We start from the raw sequence: 19,331 nt of genomic DNA, 5'->3' as shown, positions 1-19,331 counted from the left end.
TCCCGATTAATTTAGGTATGATAACTTTCTTTCAATTTTGATTTATCTATAAAACTCTCAAGCATGTATTGATTAAATGTAGTTGTATATATACAGCTGTTGTGATAGATAAGTGCATTAAAGATTGTATGGCAGTCAAAGTGAATTGCGGAACAGAATGTAAAGCAGCTGGTTATCAAACAGGTGCTTGCGGGATGTTACCAGATATAATGAAATGCTGCTGTTTTCATTAGATAATACATGTTCATAAAGGTTAAATGCATGGGTTATAATTCCCATGCCTATCAGGAATCTTAGTGGTAACAACAATGGCGGATCAAGAGGGATGGAACCAAGTTCGAAGAAGAAAGAAATATGGGAGAGAGTTTGACATAAATGGGAAAGCCGTTACGTTCTACGTACAAAACTTCCCCTCAGATTGGAGTGAAGCGGCGCTATGGCGGATGTTCAGTCGATATGGGGCTGTTGTTGATGTGTATATTGCCCAGAAGCTGAACCGTTCAAACAAGATCTTTGGATTTGTTAGATTCCTAAGGATTCATGATCCTAAATCATTCGAGAAGAGGCTAAACGAGATCATCATTGGAACACAGAAGATAGAAGTCAATGTGGCGAGATTTGAAAGAAAAGAACAGGTGTCTCGCAGGGAAAATCACCAAGCCCTGAGAGGCCAGCATGCAGTCCAAACATCACAACCACAACCGTACGTCAAGTCTTTTGCTGATGCTGTCAGGGGACCTTTGCCAATAGACACTATGGGAGCTGGGAAATCAAGTAAGGCGGATGAAGAAGCACATACAAGGAAAACTATAAAGCTGATATCCTTCCATGACTCGAAAGAAGCCATGGAAAATACTCTAGTGGGGGAAGTAGAAAGCTTCCAAGCTCTCATGAATGTGAAAGCTTTCTAGGAAGTGGAGGGATGCCCGACGATCCAACTAAGATATTTAGGAGGCCTGAAAATGCTTCTTGAATTCGAAGATATAGCAGTAAAGGAAAAGTTTTTGATCGAAGGAAGGGAGATCTGGCAACCCTGGTTCAAATCGGTATCAGCCTGGGAAGAGGGTATAAACTTCAACGAAAGAATCGAATCCCTTATTATTCAAGGTGTGCCTCAACATGCATGGTGCGAAGAGGCATTTAGTATCATTGCAAGCAAGTGGGGATCTGTGGTCATCCCAGAAGAATGCAACACAAGTTCCCCTAATCTGGCTTTCGGAAGGGTCGGGATTCTCACATCCCACCCCGAAATCATCAGCTCCTCTATCAAAATCATGGTGGATGGAAAGCCATATCAAATAAATATCATGGAAGACATTTTCGAATCTCTCAAACTCAGTCCGGTGCTTGCTGCTAATGATTTCTACCAGAAAATGTCATGGTGGGATGAAGATAGCATTGGGGAAAATGGAAGCTTCAACAGTGATGCCCCTGCTCTCCACGAGGTTGGCGGAATGTCGCCGGTAGCATCTCCGACGAATGGGCAACAGTCGCAGGAGAAGGAATTCGAACAGGCACAAGCAAATATTCCATGCTCGGGATCCGAGGCGTCTCCTAGTCTTCATAAAGATCCGGAAGTCACGCGTGAAAAAAGTTTGACATCTGATGCAGGTAGCGCCCCGACTGGCGCGCTTTCCCCTTTGGGCCTAAATAGAATACGGGCTTTCCCTTCCCCTGTACTCAAAAAACACCGGCCCACCCGTTCCTTGGACCTAAACAGGGCCCCAGCTCGTTCTTTCCCATCCGTATCACTTGACCAAATCAGGCTCCGTCCTCCTCCTTCGATGTCTCGCCCCCATTCTCCCTCTTCTCCGTCAAGAATTCCCCCTTCCTACTCCCTCCCCAATGGCGACGATCAACAATTACAAGGAATCTCGAATAGGTCTCCTCAGATGCCCCTCCAATCATCCTCACAGGTCTTATCAGCTGAGTCAAATGCAACTTCCTGGGAGGTCGCCAAAACAATCGCAGTGGGTGAATCTGTAGGTTTCCTGGTTAGTAACCAAGCTGACCGTCTCAAGCAGATGATCAAATCTCGTGGAGTGACAATCATCGATCAATGAACATTTTCTCCAATAATATTCATGGAATCGGGTGTGAAATAAAGAGGAGCTGGCTCAGAGACTGCCGACTCAAGCATCACTCTTTTTTTGTTGGACTACAAGAAACGAAATCCACAGAGGTTAAGAATAAACTAGACAGACAAATTTGGGGCTCTTCAAACTTCCAGTGCGAGGTTATTGATCCGGTGGGTTTATCTGGTGGCATAGCTTCCATATGGGACCCCTCCCTCTTCCAGGTCTTCGAATCAATAAAAGGTGTCGGCTTTCTTGCCATAAAGGGAATTTGGCTTAAGCTAAGAAAAAAGTGTTGTTTCGTAAATGTGTACGCCCCACAATATCCTATGAGGAAGCGATCCCTGTGGAACAATTTAAGTGATCTCATCAATTCAGACATAGACTCCTGTTGGTTTGTCTTTGGCGATTTCAATGCCGTTCGCCTGCCAGAAGAAAGACTCGGCTCCATATTCTGTCAAAATAGCGCCTTTTATTTCAATGAATTTATACACTCAGTAGGGCTAATGGAGATTAAAATGGGGGGTCGCAGATTTACGTATATGAACTCAGCAGGGGATAAGCATAGCAAGCTCGATAGGTTCCTTGTCTCTCTAAACGCTCTCGAGACTTGGCCAAACCTGAATGTTACAGCCATGCCTAGGGTGCACTCTGACCACTGTGCTATCTTGTTATCTGCTTCCCAACTTGACTTTGGCCCAACCCCATTCAAGCTCTATAACTCCTGGCTTAAAGACCCAGAATTCGAGGGTGTCGTAAGACGGGGATGGGGTTTCAGCAGCAATCCAAGTCATCTGTTGTTTCGATCTCCCCTCTCCATGGTTGCAGGAAAATTGCGGAATTTAAAAGAACACATTAAAGCTTGGAGGAAGGCAGTTTCTGTGAAAGCCAGGAAAGAGATGGAGGAGCTCACAAAGAGAATAAACGACATCGACCAATTGGCGGAGCAGGGCTTAATTAACAGTGATCTCCTTTTAAGCCGACAGTCCGCATACCAAAAAATTATGGAAATTGAATCCAGGCGCATAGAGGATTTAAAACAAAAATCTAGAACCACTTGGGCCCTAGAAGGTGACGAGAATAGTGCTTTCTTCCATGGCGTGATAAACAAGCACCAAAGATCTCAGAGGATTAATGGAATCAAGGAGAACGGATTCTGGATAAGTGACCCCGCCACAATAAAAGAGCTGGTCGTTAATCATTTTGCCAAGAGATTCGCTGAGCCTCTCAAGCAGCGACCTAAATTCATCAGCCCTCATTTTAAGAAATTACCTCTCCATGCGAGCTTGTTCCTAGAAGAGCCTATCTCCCTCGATGAAGTGAAATCAGCCATTTGGGCTTGTGGTTCAGACCGAGCTCCAGGCCCTGATGGTTTCACCTTTGCGTTCTTAAAACAATATTGGGAGGATTTTGGGATGGACCTATACCTCGCAGTGAAACACTTTGAAGCTTCGGGGCATTTCGAGAAAGGCTGCAACTCTTCCTTCATTATCCTTGTCCCTAAGATTCAAGACCCGATCACAATAAACGACTTCCGCCCAATTATTTTAATTGGATGCTTGTATAAAATAATCTCTAAGGTCCTAGCTGAAAGAATAAAAAAGGTGGTACACTTGGTGGTCAGCTCAACACAGTCGGCATTCATTAAAAACCGGAATATTCTCGATGGGCCCCTTATTTTGAACGAGGTCATAAGCTGGGTTAAGAGGAATAAAAGGAAAGCTTTCACTCTCAAAGTAGACTTTGAAAAAGCATTTGACAGTCTCAGTTGGGAGTTCCTTGACTCAGTCATGCAACAAATGGAGTTTGGGGGAAAATGGCGTTCATGGATTCGAGGCTGTCTAATGTCGGCTAGGGTCTCGGTGATTATAAACGGCTCAGCAACAGCAAAATTTGCCATGGAGCAAGGGCTTCGTCAGGGAGACCCACTATCTCCGTTTTTGTTCATCATTGCAGCAGAAGGTCTTCATGTCACAATGGAATCGGCGAAAGATAAGGGCATTTTTTCAGGTATCCATCTCCCCCGACATGGCCCAGTAATCTCCCACCTCCAGTATGCCGATGACGTGGTATTTATGGGCTCTTGGTCGCTGGAAAATCTAAAAAATCTGATTAGGATCGTTAGATGTTTTGAGCTGTCTTCAGGACTCAAGATAAACATGGCGAAAAGTAAATTGTTTGGTCTTGGTGTTCAAGGTTCTGAACTGGAGCTGGTGGCTCGTTCTTTCAACTGCAAAATTGACACCTTTCCTTTCAATTATTTAGGGCTTCCAGTTGGTGCTTCAATGGCAAGAATTGCCCAATGGAAACCTATCATTGAAAGGTTTCAGTCAAAATTATCTAGATGGAAAGCTTCCACACTATCATTCGGGGGGAGACTGACCTTAATTAAAGCAGTCCTAAGCAGCCTGGGTACTTTCTTCTTCTCAATTTATAAGGCCCCGGCTAAGGTGATTGATAGCCTTGAAAGGATTCGGAAGAGGTTTTTCTGGGGTGGCTCATTGGAATCAAGGAAAATGATATGGATTGCTTGGGAAAAAACCCTCGCAGATAAGGAGAGAGGCGGCTTGGGCATTGGTAGTTTGAGGGCGCAAAATCTCGCCCTGTTAGGAAAATGGTGGTGGCGGTTCAACTCTCATCCTAACAGTACATGGGCCCTGGTGATAAAAGCCATCCATGGTCCTGATGGTGGTCTTTCCCGTCCGTTGGCGGCAAAAAGGAGAAGTGGCTGCTGGGGATCAATAGCCTGCCTCCCCTTATCTTTAGAAAAAATTCAGGTCCCCTTCCTGAATCTTTATCAGCAAGATCAAAATATAGACGGCTCAAGCAAATGGATTTGGTCTCTTGAACCTTCGGGGGTATATACGGTATCTTCTATGCGCTCTCTCATTGACAACCAGGTCCTCCCTCACAGTGGCAATGTATGGAGGTGGAATCCTTTGGTCCCGGGTAAGGTAAACATCCTAGCTTGGCGAGCCTGCCACGGGAAGCTTCCATGTATGTCGAACCTTTTCAACCTTGGCATTAGTTCATCATATGTATGTAAGATGTGTCAAGTATCTCCTGAATCAGAAGATCACATCTTTGTGGGTTGTCCTATCTCAAGGGAAGTTTGGTCGAATGTGTGTAGATGGTGGCAAGCTTTAGACCCCTACCCTAGCTCCTGCCGGGAGTTGCTGGAGTGTAAAAATCGTCTTAATGGAACCCATAATCTGCAGGAGTTTCACGAAGCCATAGTGCTAGTCTTCATGTGGGTAATTTGGAGATTCAGAAACAGCAAGGCACATGTCATAAACTCAAATACAATCTCAAGCTCAATCTCAAGAACGAAGCTGGCGTATGAGGTACAAGCCTATTCTCACTTATGGATCAATGCAAGGAAAAGGAAAGGGCAAAAGCTAAGATGGATCGAGTGGTGTTGCGACCCAATTCTAGAATGTTGTATTAGGTCGTGAATATGTTATCCGTTCGTATATTTATTTCTGTTTTTTTTCTTTTCTTTTCTGCTTTTTTTGGTTGTACCTCCTAGCCCCTGGCTAGTTTTTCTAATATAAGCCTGCCGTTCAAAAAAAAAAAATAATTCCCATGCCTATCAGTTAATGGTTATTTCTTTTAAACCGTTTATTCTGCTCTTGCTAATAAAGTTAAAAAAAAAACGACTCCATCTCACGATGGCTATTCGGCTTCTAATTTATCTGTCTACATTGAGTGAATTATATTTTGTAACATTCACTGCTACAGAAAACATTTGTTATGCGGTTAACTTTGTACACTTAACTGCCCACACCAACAAACTAAGCATCATTAAATACCAACAGTTAATGATGGATTTACTTTAATCGCACCAATAAACACCTCCTGGAAGGTCCACTAGAAATAGGTTAGTATACCATATTTGAAATTATGAATATAGTACGTACATAGAGGGCGCATTAGTAGAGAGGTATATTAATTAGATTACAAGCATAATAGAGTACGACAATTTAACCGTACTATATGTATTCTATCTACTTTTTAGGACCATTAAATACAATCATCTAATACGCCATATATACACATCTAATACACCAATACACAACCGTATTTGATGTCTCACATCCCCATTCCCTTCCACCATTTATAATTGCATTCCAGCTCATTTGTGGCTTTGCATTCCAGCCTTATTAATCAACCAATTCCACTCCATGGGTGTTGCGGAACACATGGATCGCCATTCTAACCGAAACAAACTCTTCAATTTATACAAAGCTTTTATCATGTGATGTAACACCACATTTATTTATTAGATAAATAAATTAATTAATGAGCAAATAGAAGCCCTAAAATCAATAATTATATAGTAAGGTGTTGGTTTCGAGGAGTTGATTGGCACAATTGAGAAGTTGGGGACTAAAGATGTAAGTTTCGGGATTTACTTTGTAAAGATTTTTAGAAGACAGGGGAAGGGAGGGACCGATTCTGTCGTTATGGGAAAATTTGGAATGGGACGGGGTATATAACCTCCCCACCGGTCAAACCCAAACCCTAACTCAAAGAGTGCAGCCACCATCATCGAAGTTCTCCAGACGCCACCTTTCTTTGTGGTTCCGATCAACGAGTCCGGCGAGCTTTGTTTCCCAACCAACGGTAGTCAACCGCCAGATAGCACCTCAGTGTGTCGTTGAAGATGTTGAGCCGTCACCGTGACTTCACCAGTCGCCAATATGAAGTTGTTCAGCAACCAAAGCCAACCACGGACCTGTTACCGGCAAAACCACGATCGACCACTGTCTCCACTGCGTCGCGGGCGCTGATACCACCCTTCGCTGCTTGTTCTTCTTCGATCGTAGCTCTGTGACGACCTGTCGATGCCCCGCCCGCTGAAGACGAAGCTTCTGCTGCCGCCACTGTTGTCAATCATAGCTCTTGTCGCCGGTGACGACGGGGACTTGCTAGCGAGCGAATGTCTTTCGCTACTGCTGCTGCTGCTGTCGTGTTTGTGTGTGTGTTGTTGCTCCTCCGTGGCATGTAAAGGGCTGCTTGCTGGACAGAAAAGCTCAAGGAGAACCACCATGCCGCCTGCCATGGTGGCTGCCACCGCTCTTTCTTCTCCGCCGCTAACAACCATCGTGGGTGGGTGGCTCTATGCGTGTAGTAGGGTGCCATCACATATATTTTGAGGGTGAAGTTATGGATTTGTAATCTTGGCTGGAAATTTAAGAAAATCGCCACTATAGGATGGTGGCTGCCGCCATGTGCCACCACTAGGTTGTTGTGTGTGACTATTTGGGGTTTTAGCATTGTAAAATGTAACTAGAAAGAAGAATAGTGAAAAGAAACTCAAACCACCACCGTAGGGTGGTGGCTACCGCCACCTGCCGTCGTGTCGGGTGGCGGTGTGCCTTGATGGATCGTGACTCATTTGGATGTGGATTAAGGGACTAACAAACCCTAATGGGCCCAATGTTGCCTAATGGGCTTAGTGAAAACCCTAATGGACTTAATGATATTCTAGTGGGCCTAATAGGCCCAATAAAGCCCTAATTGACCTAAAAGCCCAACAAATTGATAAATGGGCTAGTATTTGGGTTGGAAAAACCATAATGCCAATAAAACCCTAATTTTGAGAATTAATCGGGACACACAGGAATTATTTAATAACTGGAGATGTTAAATAATAATCATTGGCATAAATTAATCTAAGCAATATTGGACTTAATGGACTAAGTCCTTAATGGGTTAAGTAGGAAACTTAACCCTAATCATCATTTTATGTGAAACCCTAATTTCACTTGGGCCTTTTTAGTGGGCTTTGAAAATTGAGATAATAATGGGCCAACCAAGAACAAGTTAATGGACCAAAGTAATTACATGGGCTGTAGGATAAGACCCATGTGAGGACTTGGGCTCGATTTGAAAAATTGGGCCATAGTTTGGGCCTTTATGATTATGTGATATTGGGCCATAAGAATGTTGAATGTTGGATAGGACTAAATGGTTGGGCCTTATGGTAAGACCTTGTAAGGGTTTGGGCCCAATTTGGAAAATTGGACCATATGATGGGCTTTGACTCATAATTGACTTTTAGGCCTATGGATTGGGCCTTGGGCTTGAATAAAGCCAAGCATGGGGTAATGTAGTGATGACCCCAAGTAAGTACTTATGGTCATGTAGTGGAACCCAATTATTAATTGGGTGTTATTTTGGTGTTGACAGTTCAGGAATCTGTCGTCCAGCTGTTGGGGTTGAGTCTGTGAGACTTCAGCAGCGTGGGATTGTGTCTACGGGACTTCAGCAGTGTGAGGTGGGTTACCTTCCAGTAGCGGTGGGTCTACAGCCACAATGTCGGCCCACTAGTAGGTGTATGTTCGATGATTGTCTTTGTGATATTCATCTAGGTTTGCTGCTACATGTTATGTTTTATGTACTAGCATGTTATGATGTTATGTGATAGTGGTAGTAGGGGGTGAAATAGTCCCCCAGTACCGGTCGATAGGACCGAAGGGGTAGTTTAGTAACCAGTTATGCTAGCCAGATTATTATGTATGTGATATAATATTATGTGGTAGTAGTAGGGGGTGAAATAGTCCCCGGTTACTGGTTGACAGGACCGAAGGGGTAGGCCAACACCCATATATGCTAGGCAGTATGTGATTTATGTTTATATACAAGGGTTTTATGTGGTAGTGGTAGGGGTGAAATAGTACCCGGTTACCGGTTGAAAGATACCGAAGGGGAGGCCAGCTCCCGATTATCGGTTGAATGATACCGAAGGGGTAGGCCAGCACCCAGATATGCTAGGCAGTTACCCATTGAGAGGATCGAAGGGGTACGCCAACACCCAAATATGGTAGGCAAGGTCAACGGTCGAGGGGGCCAAAGGGGTAGGTCGGGCACCCAGATATGCGTGGCAGTATGTATGTTATATGTGTTTGTATGGTATGTTGTATGATGGGGGAACTCACTAATCTTCGTGCTTACGGTTTATAGTTTATGGTTTCAGGTACTTTGTTTTCAAAGGAAAGGAGCCAGATCGATCGCAGTGCATCACACCATGTTTTCCGCACACGAGATCCTTGGGATTACACTCTGATATGGTTTTATGATTCTATATATTGATTATTAACACTTTGGTTTTGATATGAGATATTATTACGAGCATTTTTATACTGATGGTTTTATGTAATAACCTAATTAAAAACGAAATCTTTGGCATGTATTTTTGGGATGTTACAAGTTGGTATCAGAGCCTTGGTTTGAGGGATTCAGACATACTCTCGGGTGTGTATGAACTCAAACTAAGGGCTTGGTATGAAAATTTTCAAAAGTAAAACCATTTTATAAAAAGCAGTTTGAAAAGAATCTGAAAGAGAAAAGAACTTTGAGAAGAACAAAGTGTGTGATGCGTGCAATCAACCGAGCTCAAGTAAGTTTTCCCCTAGATACTCATGCATGTTATGTTATGGTAAGATATGATATGATTATGAGAACTACATGCTAGATTAGGGGTAAGGATCTAGGAGGATGCCTTACATGCTTATTGTATGTGCTTGTAGACTTGTTGTAACGCCCTGTTTATTTAAATAAATTAGTAAATGTAAGCCCCAGACTAATTTGTGAAGAATATTAGAAGTCGGGGGTTAAAAGAGTAATTTCGGGATTAAATTGTAAAAGAGTTGAAGGCTTAAGGGTTTATTGGTAATTTAGGGGTCTATTATGAAAGAAAGTTATGGGATCAAGGCTTAAAAGGTAAGTTTTGGATTCAGTTGTAAAGATTTCAGAAGGCAGAGTTAAAAGTGTAAAATATGGATTAGTTTGAAAGAAATGAGGGAAAGGAGGGGCTTAACTTGTCATTATGGGGCAAAGTTTAGGGAGTCGGGTATATATGCTTTACAAAACCCTAACCCTAACATTCTTAAGGAGCCATCACCCTCTCCTTTCCGTTTAGCTTCCATCCGCCATACATGAAGTCAACCACCACCCCCACCCTTCGTTCAGAATTCCGACCAATCGGAGTTGCTCATCGTCCGCCGTTGTTTGCTAATGACCGCCATTACTAGTATTGTTCCGACCATCCCTCGCTTCTGAGCTCGTCATTCAGCAGCTAGCCGGCGTTGCTGCTTGTTCAACCATCAAAGGAGGCTGTTTCATTGCTTTTCCCTCTGACTGCCATGAGCCACCGTGAGGTGGTTGTGATTGGGAGTGTTTCCCTTGTTTAGCTCGGGTTCGTGGGTGCGTTCATGCTCTCTGTTGGCCGGAAAAACATGGGAATCATCATGGAAGCTCACCATGGTGGCCATTACCTTCCTGCCGCCGTGTAACCTTCCTTTTGTCGGATCTTGACATCACCAGTCACCTCCACGAGCTTGTGTATGGGTATGTAACTTAGTAGATCAGTGGTGTTTATTTTAATAAGGTTGCGATGGTTTGGTTGGTTGGAAAAGCCATGACCACGGTGGCTGCCGCCAAGCACCACCGTCATCCACCATGGCGTAGCTGTGTGTGTAGTAGCTAGTGTATGTAAGTGAGTGTGTGTATTATTTTTTGGATACAACCTTGTAATTGTAATTAACATGAATAATAAAAAGAATAGTAACCACCGTCGTAAGGCGGTGGCCGCCGCCATGTGCTGCAGTAGACCACCACTACCCGAGGTGGTAGTGGGTGGTGCCGCGCAAGCAAAACTCTAACGGACCTAGCCAAAACCCAAATGGGTTTAAATATTAATTTTGGGCCTATTGGGCCATGTTTGGATGAAAACCCTAATTGTGAGTATTTGAGCCTTGGACTTATTGGACCCACTTTTAGGCCATTGGGATTTGATTGTGAATTATGTCCAAACTATTCCATGCCATTTATCTAGTAGAGTAAAGGACTTAATGGACTAAGTCCTTAATGGGATAATTGAGAAAATCCTAATATTTGAGAAATTATGGAACACACACGAGAATAATTTAATAAGTGAAATATTAAATAATAATCATTGGCAGAAATTAATGTAAGCAATAATAGACTTAATGGATTAAGTCCTCAGTGGATTAAGTCCTTAGTGGGTTAAGCGCTTAATGGGTTAAGTGAGAAACACTTAACCCTAATTGTCATTTTATGTGAAACCTTAATATCAAATGGGCCTTAAGTTGGGCTTTTCAATTGGGTAATTGGTAATTGGGCCAATAATGGGCCATCCATGAATGATTATGGATTAGAATATTTAGTTGGGCTTTAAGGTAAGGCCCTAATGAAGGATTGGTCCCAATTTGGAAAATCAGGCCATAGATGAGCCATATTTTGGGCCTAGAGGGTTGTATGATATTGGGCCCTAAGAATGAGACATGATGGACTGGACTGAACAATTGGACCTTAAGGGAAGTCCATGTAGAGGTTTGGGCCCAATTTGGAAAATTGGGCCATATGTTGGGCTTTGATCCCTAGTTGACATTGAGCCTATGGATTGGGCTTTAGGCTTGGGTAAGCCAAGCTAGGGGTAATGTTGTAATTACCCAAAGTATGTATTTATAGTTATGTGGTGGAGCCCAATTATTAATTGGGTGTTATTTTGATATTGACCATCGGGAATCTGTCATCCAGCAACTATGGTTTTGGTCAGCGGGACTTCAGCATTGTAAGGTGAGTTTTCCTTCCAGTAGGAACGGGTCTAAGGCCACAATGCCGGCCCGTCTAGTTAGCAGTAGTTCCGGACTTTGGTTTGATGTAGTAGTTCAGTGTGCTTGATGACTTTGTGTTTCAAGCATGTAACACCGTGATTTCCAAAAACAAAATTTTCATTTAATTAATCAATTTAATATTAAGAACACTTGTTTAAAATCTTATTCACATTCGAATTACAAAACATAGATTCATTTTCATTATAACAGAAGACCAGGATCCTCCAAAACACAACTCTTTCTTCGGTGTGTACAATCGAACCGTTGCCATCCCGCGTTACTGTAAGAACCTGAAACAACGTAACATAAACAACGTAAGCACGAAGCTTAGTGAGTTCCCCAATATACCTTACGCACATACGCCTTTCCAGGCCCTGACCTTCCGGTCAACTGTACAATGCCTTCTGGCCCATGAGATACTCGCCTTCCGGCCCATAAGATATTTGCCTTCCGGCCCATAAGATAATTGCCTTCCGGCCCATACACATATATAACACATAATACAAATACTCTAACACATAAAGCACATATATCATATATCAACCTGACCTTTCTGTCACATAGTACCTTGCCTTCCGGCCCATATATAAGCATGTATATCACGCGTAGCCGCTAACTTTCCATTTATAGCATATAAACATAACACATAACATACTTGACCTTCCGGTCACACAATCAAACCCTTCCGGGTGAGGTATAGTGAGAAGACTCACCTCGCGGACACTGGAAGATAGCAACTCCTAAAGTCCCTTGCACTTGATCCTCCGAGCTACAAGCTCCCTGTAACATCATGTATCCCTTATTAATACTTCTATCTTCCACGTTAACTGACCCTCAGAAATCACACCAGTCAACTCTGGTCAACAGTCCATTGTCAGCTCGACTGGACTCGGCGAGTTCCCTGGCGACTCGGCGAGTCTGGTCGTCCTTCAATCCTCTAAGATTCCCCTTCTACTCGTCGAGTATCCTCTTTGACTCGACGAGTCACTCCTGGAAGAATCGCGGGGCCACCCCGACTCCACTCGCCGAGTCTGAAGAACAACTCGGCGAGTCCCAGTGAATCTTCAAGCTACTCGCCGAGTCTGATCATCTGACTCGGCGAGTCCACGCCATGCAGTCGATCAAACTGCTTCCTGAGATGCATATTTTCCCGAATATACAAACATAGGACCTTCTGGACCTCTAAGGGTACTAATACAGGGTTATAAACGTTGGATAACAACACAACAATCCATCTAATCTCCAAATGGGTTTCACAAACCCTAAATCCATGCACACATTCACATAACAGAAAATAATCCGAAAGGTTACCTGAATCATGCACTCTCAGTGTCCCCAAGCCTCAAAACGTGATTCCCTTGCTGTCCCATTAGCCAAAACCTTCTCCTTCTTGGACAATAACTTCCTCAAATCACCAATGATCTTCAATCCTTGTTCTGGATGCCCACAACCGATTTAGGGCCCTTCTCAGTCGGCCAAAAGGCGAACAATGGAGGCATAAGATCCCTTATATACTTCCCAAACTGAACGGCTAGGGTTTTCCACTGAACAGCGTCGACTCGCCGAGTCCATATCTGGACTCGTCGAGTCCAGTCGTGAACCCGCGACCAAACCTGCGACCCTACTCGGCGAGTCTGGCTCCGACTCGTCGAGTCTCCCCTTTAAAACACCCCCAAAATGCAATTTAACAATACTTGAGATTTTGGGCTATTACAATTCTCCCCCACTAGAATTAGACTTCGCCCTCGAAGTCTCACTCTGAAAATAGCTCTGGCTGCTGCTCCCGCATCTCACGTTTCGGCTTCCCTAGACACTACCGATCTCTCCCGAGACCGCTACTGAACCAATACCAGAGGTACCTCCTTGTTCCTCAGAACCTTGATCTTCCGATCTCCGACGGCCACTGGCCTCTCGACGTAACACAGGCTCGCATCCACCTAATCGTTCTCTAGTAGAACCACTGCTGACTCATCCGCTATACACCTCTTCAACTGCGACACATACCAGTGTCATGGATCCGTCCCAATTCCGTTGACAGCTCCAAACGATAGGCCACCCTTCCTACCTTCGCACCTTCACGAAAAGACCCAACATACCGGGGCCCCCCATTTACCCCTCTTCCTAAATCGAAGCACCCCATCAGAAATACGAAGTCGCTGACCTGAATCACATGCTCGTAACGGCGTCTGCCTGCATAACTTTCCTGTTAACTCTAGACGATCACTAACTCTCTTTAACCTGCTGAGTCTGCTTTGTCAACTAAAGTACGAACTCTGAACTGCTCATCACTCTCTGTAATCGGAAATTACCCACGATGCACTCTGCTCCAAATCTCAACGATCACTCAACCCATAAGGGTTAGGAAACCCTGAACCACCGGATCCCCGATCCAAAGCCCACTTTGCCCATTCCGGACCGACTGAGAGATCCGTCCTCCCTCTCAGATCAACTCTCACAAGTTCCCTCTTGCCATCACATACACCTACTGAACTAGTCCCAACACCCGCAGGTGGAAAGACCCGATACATTGATGATATCCTCGAACATCTCCCAAGATGAACCACTACATCCACCCTACACTCTGATCAGATTCACACTGAGAATTTAAGATTTTCTCTCTCCATGCATCCCTTCTGAGCCTCAACAGACATCCCAACCGGATGGGTTCCTACTCCACTGCCGCGAACACGATGCTCAAAACCATACTCGAAATACTCTAACCATAACTCTGCTCTGCAGCTTTCACTTTCGTGAACTTGCACCCCCTTCGGAGTTACATACCCTCCTCTTTTCCTTTTCCACGGAACTCTCTTGAACATAATGCCACTCCAACCGGTGCCACGGTGCTCGCCCCAAGCGACACCACCCTTTTTGCGTAACTGCTATTCACATACTCTGGTTCTCATTGCAGGGGCTCTCAATCCCACGCACTCTCTCCACTCATCAAAATCACTGCCTCCGCTAAACAAGATCAATAACCCGGGGCCAGACCTTCCAATGCAATCACACTGCAACATACACAGTCCGCAAATCTCAAACTGATCCAGCAATACCAACAGAGTCTCCAGCATGACTGGACCGACTCTCATAACACATACTAGCCACTCGAGGCTATATCTCTGTGGGTCCGTGCACCCAACTCTGCGAACCCTCAGGTTCTAACTCTGGAACTTTCCGGTTCCAGCTCTAGAAACATGCACAACATAATCCCGTGGGATTAATGCAGTACAACCCATCACGTACCTCAAACGTACCAATACTCTAATCGCAAAATTCCGATTACTTACTCAAGCTTGATCCCGACCTCCTCTCAGGCCTCCACAATCAAATGCCCTAGGTCTGTATCTCGCCCCGCATACTCAACACTCGCTCTCGTCGGCCTATACTTTGTGCTGACAAACACTGCTGAATCCCAACAGCTAAGCATCCTTACATACTCATCGATCTCCCGGAGAATTTTACAATTCTCCCCCACTAAAGCACTGACTAACTGCCACCGATCGTCATTAACGACCTTTCAGAACCATCCTGCACAAAGAGAACATTTACCCACTGACTGCTTCCCACAAGCGTAAGCAACCCTCAGCAAAACACATCTCTTCCCTGATCAATCCACCCAAAAGAACCCTGTCTTTCAATCATCCACTCCATGATTGCAGATGCTACCTGACATTCAACCCAGTGCCGCATCTCCACTAACAACCCCCACGAACGATAACCAACTGAATTCTCAACAATAACCCGTAACCAAACCCACAATCTGCCAAAGGATGAATACCACATCGAAAACCGCACAAAGCTACCGGCACCAAAACACCAGACTATAACCATACCAAACCATCAGGGAACAACGAATGCCAAAGCGAAACCTGAAGCACCAATCCATAACCATGCCAATCCTGCGAAACAACGAATACCGCATCGAAATCCACACTACCAGCACAAACAATATGCCACAATCAACGCAAGCTAATCAAGACATCAAGACAGCATCATACCCGCAGCTGCCTCCGGCACTGCTCCGTCTCCCTCTGCCGCAAGCCGATAAGCACAACTCTGAGCCCTTGGGCTCTGCTCCATCCTGTCCTCCTCCTGAACTCCTCAAGGTGGCCGGTGCTAGAGCCTGCACCGATCCTGCAGAAAGCTGTGGACAGTTGACCCTCAAATGTCCAACCTGCCGACAATGATGACAAACCCTCAAATCCCGAATCGGCACTGACTGCCGACAATCCCGCGCATAGTGCCCCTCTTTTCCGCACTTGCGGCATGCACCACCGGACCAGCAACCCCGGTGTGACTCCTCCCACACTTCCCACACGTGTGGCCGCTCCGATCCCCCATTCCAACGTCTACGGTCATGGACCGTTTCGGCGCCGACTGCGACTGCATCGGGGCCTGCCTCATCTCACGCAACTGCAACTCAACCTCTAACTCACGCCACATGGCGGCCTCCTGCGATACCAACACGGTCTCGCGCCTCTGCGCAGACACGAACTGTCTGATACCCCCCCTTGAGCATACTCGGATATCGGGACATCTGAGCCTGCTCCGAAGCGAACTCAGGACAAAACATCGCCCTCTCAATAAACATCCCGGTGCTCTCAGTCATCGACTCCAAATCCTGCTTCAGCTTAAGGAACTTTCGAGCCAATTTCTCCTTTTCATCCCGCGGAACATAGCGAGTACTGAACATCCCTCTGAATTGATCCCATGAAACCGCAGCCCTCTGCGCATCGGAAAATGACCTCGTGGTCAATCTCCACCAATCCTTCGCCCCGAGCCTCAACAGGTTCAGAGCACACCCCACCCTCTGATCAGCAGGGCATAACTCGTGGAGAAACACCCCTCCATGTCCGATAACCATCTCGTAGCAACAATCGAGTCCTGAACTCCATCGAATGTGGGAGGCTTCGCATAATAGAAATCCCGATACTGAAAACCCCGACTAGCACCTTTCTTTGCCGTTGCTACAGCCGCTGTAACAGCCGCGGCAGCCGTCTCTGCGAAAGCCGCATATCGCTCATCAAACTACTTCAATCATAGTGGTCCTGATCGACCCAAACAATTCTGGCGACTCAGCCCGCAACAATGCAGCAACCTCATCACGCCGGATCTCGCGAATCCTCGCATCCCGCTCGCTCGTGCTCGTCCGATCGATAACCGGATAACAAGATAGCCACAAGCATCATCCACTACGAACCATGGTACTCATCCCATGACATCCCTCCTCAACATGCTTCGGTGTATGGTACCTGAACCATAGCACCACTCCTCAATCTGCTCCAATGTATAGCACTCGAACCACAACATCTATCTCAATTTGTTCCGATGTATGGTGCCCTGACCATAACATCACTCTGTATCCGCTCCGATGTATGGTATTCGAACCATAACATCACTCCTCAATCTGTTCCTTAGGACCTTCAGAATGCCCCCTGTATCAAGTATGGGTCCTCTGCTTTCAGTAGTACGGGCCCATACTACCTGCCACATCTACCCATACTTTCCACACGGACCATCCCAGAGTTCCTAAGTAGCTGATAAACCTGTTCTTTCACCCATCTCATCGCGCGTGCTCGCTTTCCAGCGAAATCTTCTACTCTTCCCGCGCACTCATCTGGCTAGGTTTACTCCCTAGTCCCTTCCGCTGTCCTCCCACTTCTTTGCTATCAGCTGCTGAAGAGTTCCTAATGATGCCAGCCCTCTACCTCCTGAGTATCGTCATACTCACTTAGTAGCTGACTCCCATCATCGATAACTCCACAAAGCACAAAGCAAGCAGCATTCGAGCATTGAAGCATACATAGGACCCCCCATCTGTGGTAGCTCCACCTTCTCGGCTCATCCTCGGAAGTACCTCTGTACCCCGTAGCTTTACCCCTTGTGCGTTCTAACTAGATACTCTCACTCATCACATACACACAAAAGCATAACGCACATATAACAGCAAACCCTAGACTAAGGCATCACAAATCAGGCCACTCTAGTCCTAAGATGTGAAATACCTAGCCTGTCTCTAGCATGCAATAATACCTCATAAAGTGCATAATAGATATTTCATAATACAAAAGTAAGGGTATTTTGGGAAATCACCGTCTGGCTCTGGCTGATTGTACACACTGCTCTTTCTTGCTTTCTCTTTGAACTCTTATTCACTTTTAGAAAACCATTTATTTGGAAAACTTTTTCTTACCTCCTCAGTTTGAGTCCAGATTTACCCGTAGGCGCGTCCGAATCCCTCAAACCAAGGCTCTGATACCAATTTGTAACACCGTGATTTCCAAAAACAAAATTTTCATTTAATTAATCAATTTAATATTAAGAACACTTGTTTAAAATCTTATTCACATTCGAATTACAAAACATAGATTCATTTTCATTATAACAGAAGACCAGGATCCTCCAAAACACAACTCTTTCTTCGGTGTGTACAATCGAACCGTTGCCATCCCGCGTTACTGTAAGAACCTGAAACAACGTAACATAAACAACGTAAGCACGAAGCTTAGTGAGTTCCCCAATATACCTTACGCACATACGCCTTTCCAGGCCCTGACCTTCCGGTCAACTGTACAATGCCTTCCGGCCCATGAGATACTCGCCTTCCGGCCCATAAGATATTTGCCTTCCGGCCCATAAGATAATTGCCTTCCGGCCCATACACATATATAACACATAATACAAATACTCTAACACATAAAGCACATATATCATATATCAACCTGACCTTTCTGTCACATAGTACCTTGCCTTCCGGCCCATATATAAGCATGTATATCACGCGTAGCCGCTAACTTTCCATTTATAGCATATAAACATAACACATAACATACTTGACCTTCCGGTCACACAATCAAACCCTTCCGGGTGAGGTATAGTGAGAAGACTCACCTCGCGGACACTGGAAGATAGCAACTCCTAAAGTCCCTTGCACTTGATCCTCCGAGCTACAAGCTCCCTGTAACATCATGTATCCCTTATTAATACTTCTATCTTCCACGTTAACTGACCCTTAGAAATCACACCAGTCAACTCTGGTCAACAGTCCATTGTCAGCTCGACTGGACTCGGCGAGTTCCCTGGCGACTCGGCGAGTCTGGTCGTCCTTCAATCCTCTAAGATTCCCCTTCTACTCGTCGAGTATCCTCTTTGACTCGACGAGTCACTCCTGGAAGAATCGCGGGGCCACCCCGACTCCACTCGCCGAGTCTGAAGAACAACTCGGCGAGTCCCAGTGAATCTTCAAGCTACTCGCCGAGTCTGATCATCCGACTCGGCGAGTCCACGCCATGCAGTCGATCAAACTGCTTCCTGAGATGCATATTTTCCCGAATATACAAACATAGGACCTTCTGGACCTCTAAGGGTACTAATACAGGGTTATAAACGTTGGATAACAACACAACAATCCATCTAATCTCCAAATGGGTTTCACAAACCCTAAATCCATGCACACATTCACATAACAGAAAATAATCCGAAAGGTTACCTGAATCATGCACTCTCAGTGTCCCCAAGCCTCAAAACGTGATTCCCTTGCTGTCCCATTAGCCAAAACCTTCTCCTTCTTGGACAATAACTTCCTCAAATCACCAATGATCTTCAATCCTTG

At 45.1% G+C, this 19,331-nt stretch overlaps 1 protein-coding gene across 1 annotated transcript; it reads left to right on the top strand.

Moving 5' to 3' along the window:
- The first annotated feature begins 308 nt into the window (after positions 1 to 308).
- LOC111909021 (uncharacterized) lies at positions 309 to 911 on the top strand. Its single transcript, XM_023904816.1, has one exon. The coding sequence runs from the start codon at positions 309 to 311 to the stop codon at positions 909 to 911; it is 603 nt and encodes a 200-aa protein (XP_023760584.1).
- The last annotated feature ends 18,420 nt before the right edge of the window (positions 912 to 19,331 follow it).

Source organism: Lactuca sativa, chromosome 2, assembly GCF_002870075.4.
Source record: "Lactuca sativa cultivar Salinas chromosome 2, Lsat_Salinas_v11, whole genome shotgun sequence".
Lineage (NCBI taxonomy): Eukaryota > Viridiplantae > Streptophyta > Magnoliopsida > Asterales > Asteraceae > Lactuca > Lactuca sativa.
Note: the sequence above shows the minus strand (reverse complement) of the source record. Positions and strands in the feature narration are given on the sequence as shown.

Coding starts and splice junctions, on each gene's coding strand:
- LOC111909021 (XM_023904816.1), top strand. CDS start 309: ATGGCGGATCAAGAGGGATGGAACCAAGTTCGAAGAAGAAAGAAATAT.